General features: G+C 43.5%; 1 protein-coding gene across 1 annotated transcript; it reads right to left on the reverse strand.

The window, feature by feature from the left end:
- Positions 1-580: 580 nt before the first annotated feature.
- Positions 581-2445, reverse strand: LOC109930139 (G-protein coupled receptor 3-like). The gene is made up of 2 exons (XM_020529679.2): positions 2399-2445; positions 581-1702 (listed from the first exon to the last, which is right to left on the reverse strand). Exon 2 carries the CDS (start codon positions 1685-1687, stop codon positions 725-727), a length of 963 nt encoding a protein of 320 aa, XP_020385268.1. The 5' UTR covers positions 1688-1702; positions 2399-2445; the 3' UTR covers positions 581-724.
- Between the last annotated feature and the right edge of the window lie 12698 nt (positions 2446-15143).

A 15143-nucleotide genomic window follows, 5' to 3' on the forward strand; every position in this document is an offset into this window, starting at 1 on the left:
AGCAGGTCAGGCAGCCTTTGTTTGTTTTCAGTTTTTTTTTGTTAATGTCTTGCACGGTGGCTCAATGGTTAGCACTGCTGCCTCACAGCACACAAGGATCCAGGTTCAATCCCAACCTTGAATGACATTGTGTGTGGACTTTGCATGTTCTCCCCGTGTGCGCATGGGTTTCTTCCAGATTCTCTGGTTTCCTCTCACAATCCAAAACTGTGCAGGGTAGGGTGGATTGGCCATGCTAAAATTGTGTCCAGGGATGTGCAGGCTAGGTGGGTTAGCCATGGGAAATACAGGGTTTCAAGGATAGGCTAGAGGGGTGGCACTGGGGGGGAGGGGCGGAATGCTCTTTGGAGAGTCAGTGTGGACTCGATGAGCCAAATGGCCTGTTTCCACTCTGTAGGGCTTAGTGCAATGGTATTGACTGAAGGTGCTTTTCCAAGTCATCAGGGTCAGAAATCACACCACACCAGGTTACAACCCAACAGATTTACCTCAAATCACAAGCTTTCGGAGCCTTACTCCTTTGTCAGGTGTCAGGAAAAAGACTTTGGTGCAGCGCTGGGGGAGCTTGTGATTTCAAATACACCTGTTGGACTATAAACCTGGTGTCATGTGACTTCTGACCTTATCCACCCCAGTCCAACGCTGGCACCTCCACATCATTGGGTACCAAGAAGTCAGAAACAAGACAGGCACGGTAAGATCCAACAGATTTTGCAGCCAGGGGCTAGACATCACTGGGGGACCTGGAGCGAAAGGGCAACTTGTTGGACGTGCAGCAGACAGCCCAGAGTACCTTTTGGATGTCCTGGTTCCTGTAAGCATAGATGACAGGGTTGATGAGGGAGTTGTAGATGGCAGGTAGGATGGTCATGTAGGTGTACACTGCAGGGTAGGTGGAGTCAGCTATCAGGCAGTAGATGGCGAACGGTAGCCAGCAGATGGCAAAGGCGCCGAGGATGAGGGCCAGGGTGGAGATGCCTTTGCGGGTGGTCACGTAGTGAGAGCTGGACAGTAAGTGTCTCTGCACGGCGATCTGGTGAGCGTGGCGGCACACGATCTTACAGACCTGCATGTAAAGCTGCAGCATCATCCCGAACACCATGAAGAAGGAGACGGAAAGGATGATCAGGTTGTTCTTGGTCAGGGGTCTGACGATGCTGCAGGAGGAGGGCTCCGACAGGCAGTTCCAGCCCAGGACGGGCAGGAGCCCCAGGCTCAGGGATAGGCTCCATGTCAGCAACAACATGATGTAGGTGCGGGTTACTGTCCGCTCTGAGTAATAGGTCAGGGCGTTGTACAGAGACAGGTAGCGGTCTATAGTGATAGCTAGCAGGCTGCTCACTGAAGCGGTGAACGATCCGACTAAGATCCCGACGGTGACCAGACTGACCAGATCAGAGCGCAGGCAGTAAAGGAACACAAAGTGAATGATCAGCCCGAGGCCGGTTAGCAGGTCAGCACCTGCGAGACTTCCCACCAGCAAAAACATCGGGGTCCTCAGGGCAGGCGTGTAAAAGATGATAGCCACCACGATGGCATTCTCACAGGCGATGACTGTCCCAGAAACACACAGCACAATGTCCCAGGGATTGAGTGGAGTTTGCTGCAGCGTCAAGGCTAAATCTAAACTGGTCTCCAACCAAGCCGCCTGCTCCTCACTGGAATTCTTCGAGATATTCTCATTCATCCTGCCGGCTGTTCCCTGCAAACATGGGAGAGCGTGTTTGGACAGAGTTAAAACAATGCACTCTAACCTAATTCATTGTGAAAACACAGAGAGCTATGCTCGCTGCAAATCTAAAACAAAAACTCCAAGTCTGGAGAGACAGAGAAACAACGTTTCCAGTCTAGTTCTGAAGTCACTGGAAATGTTAACCCGGTTTGAATTTGAATCATTCATTGTCACGTGTATTCAATATAAAATACAGTGAAAGTGTTTTCTCTCTCCGCTGTCAGACCTGCTGAGATTCTCCAGCGATTTCTGTTTTTACTCCTAATTAACTGTGATGCTCTGTAAACACAACACGATTCTCTGTAACAAAGAGAAACAGATATTGCTGGAGAAAACCCGCTGAGTTTCTCCGGCAGTTTGCGTGTGCTCCAGTTCTGTTTTATTTCGTGTTTTTCCATCACCTTTCACTACGCACAGCTCACCATCATTTACTGTATATCACTGAGCCGACACGATTGCACTACATTCACTCCCCCACCCCCTCAACGTTAGGAAATAGTTAACTAGAGCAAGCAAAAGCTCCACATTTCTTACCGTCCATCGCCCGCCCCACCACATCCTCTGCAATCGTCCAAAACAAACACAGGCGCGGGCTATACCCTTGAAAGTAAGCAATGCATCCCGCTGCTTCTGCTTGTCTCTATTGCAAACTGAGCCTGGTGTTACCTGTTTGTGCAGATGTTCCACATTCAAATTCTTGTCCAGGGTTTGCAGGCGGTGCACAGAGACAGGGCCTGACGCTGTGGCTTTGAGGAGCAGCTCTGACTCTTTGCAGGCTTCTGTCTGTCTCTGTTCTGCTGCATCTGTGAGATTGCAGAGTGCAGAGCTGCTGGAGTTGAAGTGGTTTTTTTTAAAGTGAAGCAGAGACTGAGTCACTGGCCTGAGCTGATTGATGCACAGGCACCTCACTGACGTCAGGCCGAGCGCAGTCATGAGCCGGGCCCGGGGACGCGCACTGAATGTAAATCAGCTTCATTCATAAAAGTTGTGTAGCCAGCTCCCGCCTCACACACACACACACACACACACAAAGCAAAGGCTTTACAATTGCTGTACTGCAGTGAAATAATCAATACCTGCTCTAGTATCAACAACAGAGATGCACTCACCTTGATCAGGATTCACAGATTTTTAAGGGAGTAGGGATAATCCTATCCTCAGCATTAAACACTGAAAACACATATGGGGCATGTTATTCCGTCTGAAAACACATGGGGCATGTTACTCCGACTGAAAACGCAGGACCAGCTCACGTTCTTGGCCAGAAACGACGTTCTCATTGAAGGAGGGCAATAAGGCTCAAGGACACGACCTCTACTTTAAATCTACACGAAATTGCAGGGTTTTATACATATTAAAACAATTTACATCAGTGTTGTGGGTCAGGTATTCGAATAATTGAACCGGGAATTGATGTCATTGTATTTTTGTGACTGATTTATAATGGACTTGGAAAGTAATTTTTTTTAAATCATTCATTCGTGGGCAGCGGGTGTCGCTGTCTGGGTCAGCATTTATTGACCGTCCCTAATTGCCCTTGAGAAGGTGGTGATGAGCTGCCTTCTTGCTTACAGTAATTTGGGTGATAGGGCTGACAGAACTGAAATCAAGAGTTAAAGTTTCTGCTGCAGTGACTTCCTCAGAACTGTTTTTATTATTTCGTTTTTGTTATCTAATAGGGCTGATGTTGTGCTAATGGACAGAAATAATGAGTAAGTGGCCAGGACATTGTATCTAACCTTTGTAAAACAGTGATAGAAACCATTAATTACTGATTCATTTTTCAGAATGAGGGCGTCAGATGCTGGAAATCATCCTCGTTTCATTAAACCCCTGAAAATTGTAAAAGAAAACCTTGTATCTATATTGTGTCTTCCACAGCCACCTCTCTCAAAGGTATTTACAACCAGGGAAGTACAAGTGAAATGTAATCACTGTTGTAATATCGGAACAGCCAGTTTGACCACAGGAAGCTCCTACAAACTGCGAGGTGATAATGACCAAATAGTGTTTTTTTGTGGAATTTGATTGGACAAGGAGAACTCTCCAATGTCCTGTGTTCCCGGCCTGGTGGCTCAGTGGTTAGCACTGCTGCCTCACAGCACCAGGGACCCAGGTTTGATTCCACCCTTGGGTGGCTGTCTTTGTGGGGTTTGCACATTCTCCTCGTGTCTCCATGGGTTTCCTCTGGGTGCTCTGCAGTTTCCTTCCACAGTCCAAAGATGTGCAGGTTAGGTGGATTGGCCATGTTAAGTTGCCCATAGTGTTTAGGGATGTGTAGATTAAGTGGGTTATAAGGGGATGGGTCTAGGTGGGATGCTCCAAGGGTTGGGCTGGGCCTGTTTCCACATTGTAGGGATTCTATGATTTGATTAAAATTGTGGCCTGTGAGATCCACTACATCCACCTGACAGGACAGCCAGGGCCATCTCAACCAAAGGACCATAGCTCTGACAGGATGGTACTCCTTCTGGAGTGTTCATCTTGATTTTTGCACTTACCTGGGACTTGACACTTCAATATTACTGGGAATGTCCTGTACCATTGACAGGGCAACCTGCTGGCCCCAAGCAAAGCCACAGCGGGCACAGTGTAAATAACCCAATATGTAGTAACTATAAATCATCATTTCACTGCATTCTCTTCTCCAAACACCTCTTCTTTGTACTTTCCACAGTAAGACCTTGTGTTCTCTTCACCTTATCTTTGACTAACCGTGGAATCAATGGTTACAGGGGTAGGTGAATCTGAAGCTGAGGCTACAAGAAGATCAGTCCTGATTGGATTGACTGGCAGAAGGGCTAGAGGGGCTGAATGGCCTATTCCCATTCTTAACTCATATGTTCACTTTCTTCCAAATCTACTGTTTCACAAACTCCGACACTTCTTGCTGGAGATTATTATCAGTCACGTGGGTTAGCTGAGCAATGCTGCTAGCCTGAAATAACGAGCAGAATTGTGTGCGTATCAGACTTTTAGCACTGTCTCTGATGTTGGTGGTGGGAAGGCAGTGTGAAACTTTGAGGTGGAACCTTATGGTAAAAACTGAGAGATCTGTGGATGCTAGAAATCAGAAACAAAATTAGAAATTGCTAGAAAGGCTCAGCAGGTCTGGCAGCAGCTGTGGAGAGAAATCAGAGTTAATGTTTTGATTCGAGTAGATTTTAAACCAGGCAGGTTGACTCTGATTGGTTAAGACATTGCCCTAAGAAATGAACCAGTGAATGTCTGTAAATTATTCTGTTGATATGGAACAGGTACAGTGTGAGTACATGTCCTTTAGAGGTTTGCAAAGAGCAGAGCCCTGTATTTTAATATATGTAGCTTCCAGCACATGCAAATGCTTCAAACTGTGGGTCTGACTGACAATCTTCGATTGGTTGTCAGTGTAATTCTTCACACACTTGGGATTTTCCAGCAAATGTTGTCCAGTTGCAGAATCATATCTGACGTTAGCCACTGTGTTGTGAGTGAGGCAGTGCAGGCTGGTTGGGTACAGTTTGCAACTTGCTTAATGTGAACAGCTAAAGGGACATATATAGGAACAAAAACAGAAGTTGCTGGAAAAGCTCAGCAGGTCTGGCAGCATCTGTGAAGAAAAAAGTCAGAGTTAACATTTTGGGTCCAGTGACACTTCCTCAGAATGGGACATATTGTTTGATATGACATACAGGCTACATACCTAGCATCACACTGGTACTACAGCCATGTGTATTCTTTTCAGCAATATGGAACTTTATTAAAATATTTTCAATTTGGGCTAAGTAGTTTACAATCTCATGCTATATAAATGCCAAGATGATAGGGCTTGACAATATGTGTTGACTACTTTCGCTCAATGTGAAGCGTATCCTTTTCAGTTTGTACAGGAGATTCGCGTCACAAGTTACAACATAGTTAAATTACAAAACAGAATTAAGGTTTCATCTAGAACAGGCTGGGAGCTGATGCATTTTTGATCTTTGGATAGGGAATTATTCTTCCACTTCTGACTAAATAGATCATCAGTTTGATGCATTATTGGAAGAATTTGTTTTCGCACATAGAGATGTCACAGGAAACTAGATATTGAGTATTTTCATATCTCATTCACAGATTCACTGACAGAAACTTAAATACCCTCTATTACAGCAGCAGAGCTGTACTCTTTGATCACACATAGAAAATTCTCAGTAAGTATTGCCTATCATTCGTCACCAGAATCCAGCTTAACCAAGCTGAAAACTGACCAATTTGTCTCCAATATGTAGGAGTAGGCAGCTGAAGCTTCAAAGGTGAAAAAAAGACTCTTAATTCGTCTAAAAGCTGACCAGTACAAATAAATAAGGAGTCAACATGCCCCAAGTAGGGTACATTTGGTTTCCACACTGAGCTTCGTTCTGCCACTGTTTTGATAAATGAGAGTGCTGTAAATGAGGTAGCTTAGAAAACTAAAATATCCTTTCCAAAAACAAAACTTCAAGAATCACGACTTTCCTCTAGGATGATTTGGAATTTTTTTAAAAAGTGAAGATTTAACAGGCAATACAAACTGAGAAAAACACTGATTTGGATACAGAATTTAAACATCCTTTGAAATATATTTGTTCACATTATTTTGAGCTCTGCTGTATGCATGCAGTGTTTCTAATTACTGTGTTTTCGTGATGCTCAGCACACCAAATCAAATCCTGCCAAATTTCAACCAGAGACAACAGGTCATTTGGAAGTCTAATCAGATTTTGCATAAAATATGGGATTTGCTAAGAGCTGAATGATTAAAGAGACTGCACTACAAAGAATTGCAAATTCCTCATTTTATCATCAGGTTAGGAAAATCTGATGGAAACAAATTAATTATACATTTTCCAGCAATTAGGGGGAAATCGGCGGAGACTCTCCCGTCTCTTCTTATTTAAAACTGTTAGTTGTCTCCTAAACCTTAATGTTCATTTTAGTCAGGTTTTTTGTTGTGGAAATAAATACTCCTAGCTAAGTTTGAAGAACCTAATTTGAGGAGAGGTTATACTAAATGTTCAAATGCACAAATTCTATCCAAAGTATGTCTCAGTTTGTCAGTGATACTTGTTTAAAGTATTTTTGGATAAATATTTTGGAAATATATCCCCATTCCTTCACTGTCGCTTGGTCAAAATCCTGGATTTCCCTCCCTAATGGCATTGTGGGTCAACCCACAGCGCACAGCTGCAGCGATTCAAGAAGGCAGCTCACCACCACCTTCTCAAGGGCAACTAGGGATGGGCAATAAATGCTGGCCAGCCAGTGACTCCCACAAATAAACAAACAAATAAATAAATAATCCCTTAACATTCTCCGCTTCTAATGAGAAGTCATTAACCTGAGATGTGGGGCTGAATCTTGCGTCTTTTTGGCTAGGTGTAATGTTTGTTGTGTTTAATGAAGGGTTTCTGCCCGCAAGGCCAAGCTGGATTCCTCATGTCCCAATCTCACCTCATTAACTCCCTACTCCCATCCCGATGGTGCCCCTCACATCCGACATTAGCCCAATTTTCTCACTTGTGTCGCCCAAAGGAACTCCCCACTGCTGGGATATCCTGGAACCAGACTACCATCTCTGGTGACCGTGCCATGCTTAAAAGCCCATTGTGCATCCTGTTGCAGGAATGCAGAGGTGTTCATGACCTTTGCCCTGGATGTGGCAGGTAAGTGGAAATTAGTGCCCTGCTTCTGTGGACAAGAAGCCCGAGAGGCTGCCAGATGGTGTGGTGAAGAGGAAAGATGCCCTCTTATTCCAGGACCAGCAGGGGGCGCCCTGCTATAGACCCTGCCAGTCTTGTCCAAAGTTGGCATCCCAGCAGTGCCGTCTCAACCACCCAGACCAATGCCCAGCACTATAGGAAGAAGGTCAATGCCCTTCTCAACTCTGCCATGGTAAGCGCCACCAATTCTCTTCGATACCTCATCCTCACTCTCTTCCTACTCCTGCACCCACCTCCCATCAAGGCTCATGCTCTCCCGCTCTCATTATGTCCTGTATTATCTTGACTCACTCACCCTTACCCACTCCTACTCCTTGATCATCCTTGTTGCCCTTCTTTAACAAAGGAACAACATTGGCTATTCTCCAGTCTTCTGGAAGCTCACCAGTGGCTAAAGAGAATACAAAGATCTCAGATGTGACTTTCAAACTGATTGATCCAAATGGTAGTGCTAATGGAAGTGGACCTTTTTTCAGATGGGGGAGAAGAAGCAATTCTTTTCATTCCCAGGTTCCTGTGTCTATTATCCAGTTAATAGTGGCCACAGATTTATTCTTATAATTCCTTAGTATTTAGAGTCAAAGAAACCCTGCTCTCTTGGGATGTTCAATTTATCTGTTAATTAGTGACTAATAAGTGAATAATCAAGGCCATCACAGCAAAAAAAGGCCCCCACTAAACCATAGCAAAATGAAAAATTCACCTTATCTTCCAACTTAGCACATCTGGACTCGATATCAAGTTCAACAATTTTAGTTCAGAGCTTCTTGTTTTATGTTGTTTTCTTTTTCCTTTCTTATTTTATGGTCTTAATATGGTCTTATGGGATGGTCTTAATATTTTTTAAATCTCTACAAATTAATTTGTAGAATGTGGGTTTTTTAATTTATTTACTCATAGGATGAAGGCATCTTTGGCTAGGTCAGCATTTATTGATTATCCTTCATTGCCCAGGGGGCAGTTAAGAGCCGACCATATTGCTGAGAGTCTGGACTCACATGCCAAGACCAAGAAGGCAGATCATAGAATTATGCAGTGCAAAGGAGGCCCTTCAGTCCATCAAGTCTGTACTGTCAAAAATGTACTACAGCCTACACTAGTCCCACTTTCCCCACAGTAGGCCCTTGAATGTTATGACTCTTCAAGTGCTCATCCAAGTACTTTTTAGAGATTGAGAGGTTTCCCACCTCAATTACCCTCCCAGGTGGTCCATTTCAGACGCCCACCACCCTCTGGCTGAAAGCTTTTCCTCAAATCCCCTCTAAACCTCTTGCCTTTCACTTTAAAATTATGGCTCCTCATCGACCCTTCAGCTAAGGAGAGCAGCTGCTTTCTATCCACCCTGTCCATGCCCCTCATTAACTTATACACCTCAATCACGTCCACCCCTCGACCTTCTCTATTCCAAAGAAAACAACCTGAGTTTTCCAATGTCTCTTCATCGCTGAAACATTCCAATACAGCAACATCCTGGTGAATCTCCTTTGCAACTTCTCCAGTGCAGATTTCCTTCCCTAAAGGGCATTGATGAACCTGATATGTTTTAGCAAAATATTGCCGTCAGACTAACATGTTTATTCTTAGTGAACTCAAATTGCACCATCCGTGTTGATATGATCTGTGATGCCCCCTCCCCGAGCATTAACCTGGGGCTCTGGCTGACATTACCATGAGACACTGCCTCCCAGTTGTATTGGCATGGTTTCTTTAGTAATTCATGTCTTATTTAGGCACAACCTTTGTTTCTTCACTCATCCATTCTCACCTTTGTTGGCAGTTGTACCATGAAAGCTTTTTTTTTAAAAACAGCCTCTGAAAAGATGTCTTTTTGAGTTCAACCCTGATTCACTGGCCCCATTGTCTTTGCTGGTGTGGCTGTCTTTCTTGGACAGGTTTGTTGAGCTGGTCAGTCTTCACCTCAGTAATGTTTGTGTCAAACAACAACAAGCCAGACTGCGTATTATTAAGAGATAACAAGGTGCAGAGCTGGATGAACACAGCAGGCCAAGCAGCATCAGAGGAGCAGGAAAGCTGATGTTTCGGGCCTAGACCCTTCTTCAGAAGACCTGTTTTTGGCTGATCCACATGGAGGGGCATCAACCCTAAAACTATAAGAATATGTGCAAATAATTTTTTTCTGTCTGAAGGAGCAAGGTGATTGGAGACCTTTGGACTCACTGGAGCTTGGATGAGGTCCACCCCTTCATGTTCACATGTCAGGTATCAAGGCAGGTTTGAGAATAGATGTTCTTCTCATTTTTGGCTAACAAGCCAGCACCCTGGAACATAATTCCAACTGTGTTAATGAGTACTCATGATATGCTAATGAATGTAAAGCAGGTTTCTGACAATTAAAACAGAGCAAAATGACTTAGCTGAAATGTTCTGAGAACTTAGCAGCAAATGTTTAGGCCACTACTGGGAAACAAGATCTGTCTCTCACTCAACCAATTTACTCATTCAACCTTTCTCAAAGGTTTGGGTGGCTCTGGAAAATTCTGCCCAGTATTGGGATTTATTTTATACCCCTTCTAGTAAACAAAATCATTCTCACTGTGAAGCAGCTACAGAATCTGCTCTTTGGCAAACCTTCTGGTTTTGTCCGAAGAAACATCATTTTGATCAATAAGACTTTCTGACATCTTAATCAGAACAATAATTCATTGAAAGATTCAGTTTGCCTACTTAAGAATTAAACTCAGTTAAAACACCAGCTGTAAGGTTTTGAATACTTTATTTGCTTCATTTTCCACTCGTATTTGAAAGTCAGTGTAAAACTTGGGATGCAATTATTTTATATTACTTTCCTCTTTAAACATAGCAGAGCAAATCCTGTGTGTTCAGTCTGTTGTCACTAGTGGTTAAGCTTGGAGGTGAGAATGTTACTTACCTTTACCTTGTCTTCTCATTGAAGTTAACTTACTTGGAAAAGCAATGTGGTATTAATGACACAAATAGCATGATCAATCTTTTGTCAAAACAAAATAATGTTTATTATCCTGTAGAAAACACAATGTGCATTAATGCCAAGTGAAAAAGAATATGTTGTGGGATCAACAATGATATGATTTAAAAGGAAGCAAGGATGATTAAACGAATATCAGTATTTGCATAGTTAAATAAACAATATCCCATAATTTTCTTTTGTGTTTATAGATTTGTTAAAATGAATGTACAGAGATAAATTTCAGGGGAATTTCTTTCATTCATAAGGGCTGTTTACTTAAGACAAGCCCACAATTAAGCTCGGCATGTGGTGTGTTAATAAGATGTCATTGTGATTTATTCAGCAGGATGTGAATGTAGGTAATATCAGGGCTTGGTGTTAGGGATTGTAATTCATATGTAATATCATATTTTAAGTCAAAATATTATCTCTTCAAAATAAGCTTTTTTGTGAAAGAAAAATATGTATAGCTCAGAGTTGTAATAATTTATTGTGCAATGTCAGCTTTTTCAACTGTTCAGAAATGTTACATTGAATAAGTGGTGAAAGAAAGAAAGACTCCACATTGTAAAAGACTGAACATCAGCTCTCAGATACTTCATCCTATATACCCCGGACTATAACCCCACCATTGAACATCTGGCTATTGTGTTCACAACAGTAACTAACCTCATTTCATCTGATGATCCCCGCCACTGCCTCCAAGCTTAGTCTCCCAGCCCCACAGATCTCACTTTTACCTCCTTCCCAAAATGCACAAACAGGACTACCAGGACAGACACATTGTTTCTGCCTATTTCTGTCCCACAGAACTCATCTCTTTCTATCTTGATTCGATTTCTCCCTTGTCTAGCCCCTTCCCACTTACATCTGTGATTCTTCTGACACTGTCAGTTTCAGAATTTCCAGTTCATGGGCTCCAGCTGTCTTTTCTTTACCATGGATCTGCAATCCCTTTACGTATCCACCCCCCACCAGGACAGTCTCAGGGCTCTCTGCTTCTTCCTGGGGCAAATACCTGAACCGTCCTCACGAACCACCACTCTCCCCTGCCTGCCCGAGCTGGTCCTCACTCGGAACAGCCTCTTAGTTCCTCTCACACTCTTCAGGTCAAAGGTGTGGCCGTGGGTACCCGCATGGGTCGCAGTTACACCTGTCTCTTTGTGGAAGACGTGAAACATTCTCCAGTATAATCGATGACATCATCGGTGCTGCTTCCCTCTTCTCCAGAATTGTAAAAAATCATCCATTTTACTTCCAATGTCCACCCTGCCTTCACCTTGTCCATTTCTGACTCCTCCCTTCCCATCTCTAGGATAGGCTGGCCACCAATATCCACTACAAACCCACTGACTCCCAGTTACCTTGACTATACATCCTCACACCCTGCTTCCTGTAAAGACTATTCCTTTCTCCCAGTTCCTCTGCCTTCATCACCTCTGTTCTGATGATGCCAACTTCAATAAAGGGTCCTTCAAAATGTGGACCTTCCTCAACCGAGGATTCCCCAGCTGTGTAGTTGATAGGGCCCCCAGTGGGATCTGACCCCATCTCCCACCCTTCAGCCCTCACCTCCATTCTTCCCTTCCACAAGAAGGATGGGGTACACCTTGTCCTCACCTACCATCCCACCAGCATCCACATCTAGAGGATCATTAGTCACCATTTCTGTCACTTTCAGCAAGATGCCACTACGAGACATACATTCCTCTCCCATCCCTTGTCAGCCTTCTGCAGGAGCCCTTCCTTCCAGTACCATTCCCTTCAGGACACCACGGCCCACTCCTCCTTTATTTCCAACAAGCCCTTACAGCTCCATGGCACCTTTCCCTGCAACCACAGAAGGTGCTACACCTGCCCATTTACCTCCTCCCTCCTCAGTATCCAAGGACCCAAACAGACCTTCCAGGTGAAGCAGCACTTTAGCTGCACTTCACACAATCTAGTCTACTGCATTCACTGCTCACAATGTGGTCTCCTCTACATTGGGGAAATGAAGCTTAGAAAGGGTGACCGCTTTGCAGAACACATGTTCTGTCCACAAAAATGATCCTGAGCTTCCAGTTGCCTGCCACTTCAACACACTACCCTGTTCCCTGGCCAACATCTCTGCCTCAGGCTTGCTGCAGAGCGCCAGCGAAGCTTAGCACAAACTGGAAGAACAGCACTTCACTTTCCTCGAGAAATCTGCAGCCTTCTGAATGAGTTCTGAAGAGGAGTTATTGGATTTGAAAAGTTAACTCTGCTTTGTGTTTTTCCAGCAATTTCTGATTTTGTTTCCATTTATACAGCATCTTTCACAACCTCAAGTTGTTTAAAAGTACTTTACAATTGATGATATACTTTTAAGCTGTAATTGTTGTAACAAACAAGTCAATTCACAAAAAGGAAGCTCTCCCAAACAGCAATGATTTAATAAAAATCGGAAAGAACTGATACTGAACATTAACTTTTTCTCTCTCCACAGGTGCTGCCAACCTGTGAGTTTTGCCAACATTCTGTTTTTATTTCAGATTTCCAGCATCCACAGTGCTTTACCCTTAAAGCAATGTTTTAATTGCCTGATAATCTGTTGTTATGATGTTGACTGAACGATGAGTATTGGCTGGGACACATTGGAATCACTTTCATGCTCTTCTCCATATGGAGTCATTGGATTCTGTATGTCCATGTGAGAGGACAGATAGGGGGCTCACTTTAACAATTCTTCCAAAGCTTGATTAGGCTTGGCATTTTAATTACTTGTGTCTTGTTTGAATTTCTCTCATTTAGTGCCGCAGAGTCATAAAGCTGTATATCGTGGAAACAGACCCTTTGGTCCAACTTGTCCATGCCAACCAGATATCCTAAATAAGTCTAGTCCCATTTGCCAGCATTTGGCCCATATCCCTCTAAACCCTTTCTATTCATATACCCATGCAGATGTTTTTTTAACTGTTGTAATTGTACCAGTCTCCACCACTTCTTCTGCCAATTCATTCCATACACACACCACTTTCTACGTGGAAAAGTCATCCCTTAGGTCCCTTTTAAATATTTCCCCTCTCACCTTAAACCTATGCCCCCTAGTTTTGGACTCCCCGCCCCAGGGAAAAGACCTTGTCTATTTACTCTATCCATGCCACTCATGATTTTATAGACCTCTCTAAAGGTCACCTCTTAACCTCCAACGCTCCAGGGAAAATAGCCCCAGCCTATTCAGCCTCTCTTTATTGCTCAAACCCTGAGGCTTGTTGTGAGACAGGGTCGCCGGACCCAAGACATTAACTGATTTCTCTTCAGGTGCTGCCAGACCAGCTAAGCTTTTCCAGCAACTTCTGTTTTTGTTTCTCAATCCCTCCAACCCTGGCAACATCCTTGTAAAATCTTTTCTGAATTCTTAAGTTTCACAACATCCTTCCTATCGCAGGGAGACTGGAATTGAATGCGGCATTCCAAAAAGTGGCCTAACCAATGTCCTGTACAGCCGCTACATGACCTCCCTACTCCTGTACTCAATGCACTGACCAACAAAGGCAAGCATTTCAAACATATTCTTCACTATCCTGTCTAGCGGTGACTCCACTTTCAAGGAACTATGAACCTGCACTCCAAGGTCTTTGTTCAGCAACGCTCCACAGGACCTTATCATTAAGTGTATAAGTCTTGCCCTGATTTGCCTTTCCAAAATGTAGCACCTCACATTTATCTAAATTAACTCCATCTGCCACTCCTTGGTCTATTGACCCATCTGATCAAGATCCCATTGTACTCTAAGGTAACTTTCTTCACTGTCCACTACACCTCCAATTTTAATGTTATTTGCAAACATACTAACGATACCTGCTACGTTCATATCCAAGTCATTTATATAAATGAAGAAAAGCAGTGGGCCCAGCATTGATCCTTGTGGCACACTGCTTGGTCACAGGCTTCCAGTCTGAAAAGCAACCCTTCACCACTACCTTCTGTCTACCTTCAAGCCTGTTCTCTATCCAAATGGCTAGTTCTCCCTGTAATCCACATTAGTAAAACCTTGCTAACCAGTCTACCATGTGGAATCTTGTCCAACACATTCCTGAAGCCCGTATACATTATGTCCCCCACTCTGCCCTCATCAATCCTCTTCATTACTTCCTCAAAATACTTAATCAACTTCGAGAGATGTGATTTGTTTTAAAAAAGTGTATAGTGATATTCATTTTGAATTGACCTGCAAAAAATTAATAGTATAAAGATGCTTTTATTCTGTATCCAGAAGTACTGTTTAGTTACAGTGAAAAGCTGGACAGAACTAAATCCTTATCCCAATGGAAGCTGCTCAAATTTATGTCAAAAGGATCTAGTCTGGTCTCGTATGCAGAGACTGTTAAGGAAGGCAATGTCAGTGCTAGACTATTAATCCAGCAGCTGAACTAATGTACTAGGGATTAGAGTTCAATTCTCACCATGGCAGCTGGTGGAATTTTAATTCCATAAAAAGTACCTGGAATTAAGAACCTACTGATGACACGAAACAGTCGTTGACTGTCAGAAAAAGCCTATCTAGTTCACTAGTTTCCTTCAGGGAAGGAAACTGCCATCCTCACCTGGTCTGGCCAATATGTGACTCCAGACCCACAGCAATGTGGTTGACCCTCAACTGCCCTCTGAAAGGGCCTAGTAAGCCATTCAGTTGTATCAATTGCTACAAAGTCTCAACAAAGAAATGAAACTGGACAGACCACCTGACATCAACCTAGGCACCAGAAAAGACAGCGGCAGA

Source organism: Rhincodon typus, chromosome 27 (genome assembly GCF_021869965.1).
Source record: "Rhincodon typus isolate 14 chromosome 27, sRhiTyp1.1, whole genome shotgun sequence".
NCBI classification, from domain to species: domain Eukaryota; kingdom Metazoa; phylum Chordata; class Chondrichthyes; order Orectolobiformes; family Rhincodontidae; genus Rhincodon; species Rhincodon typus.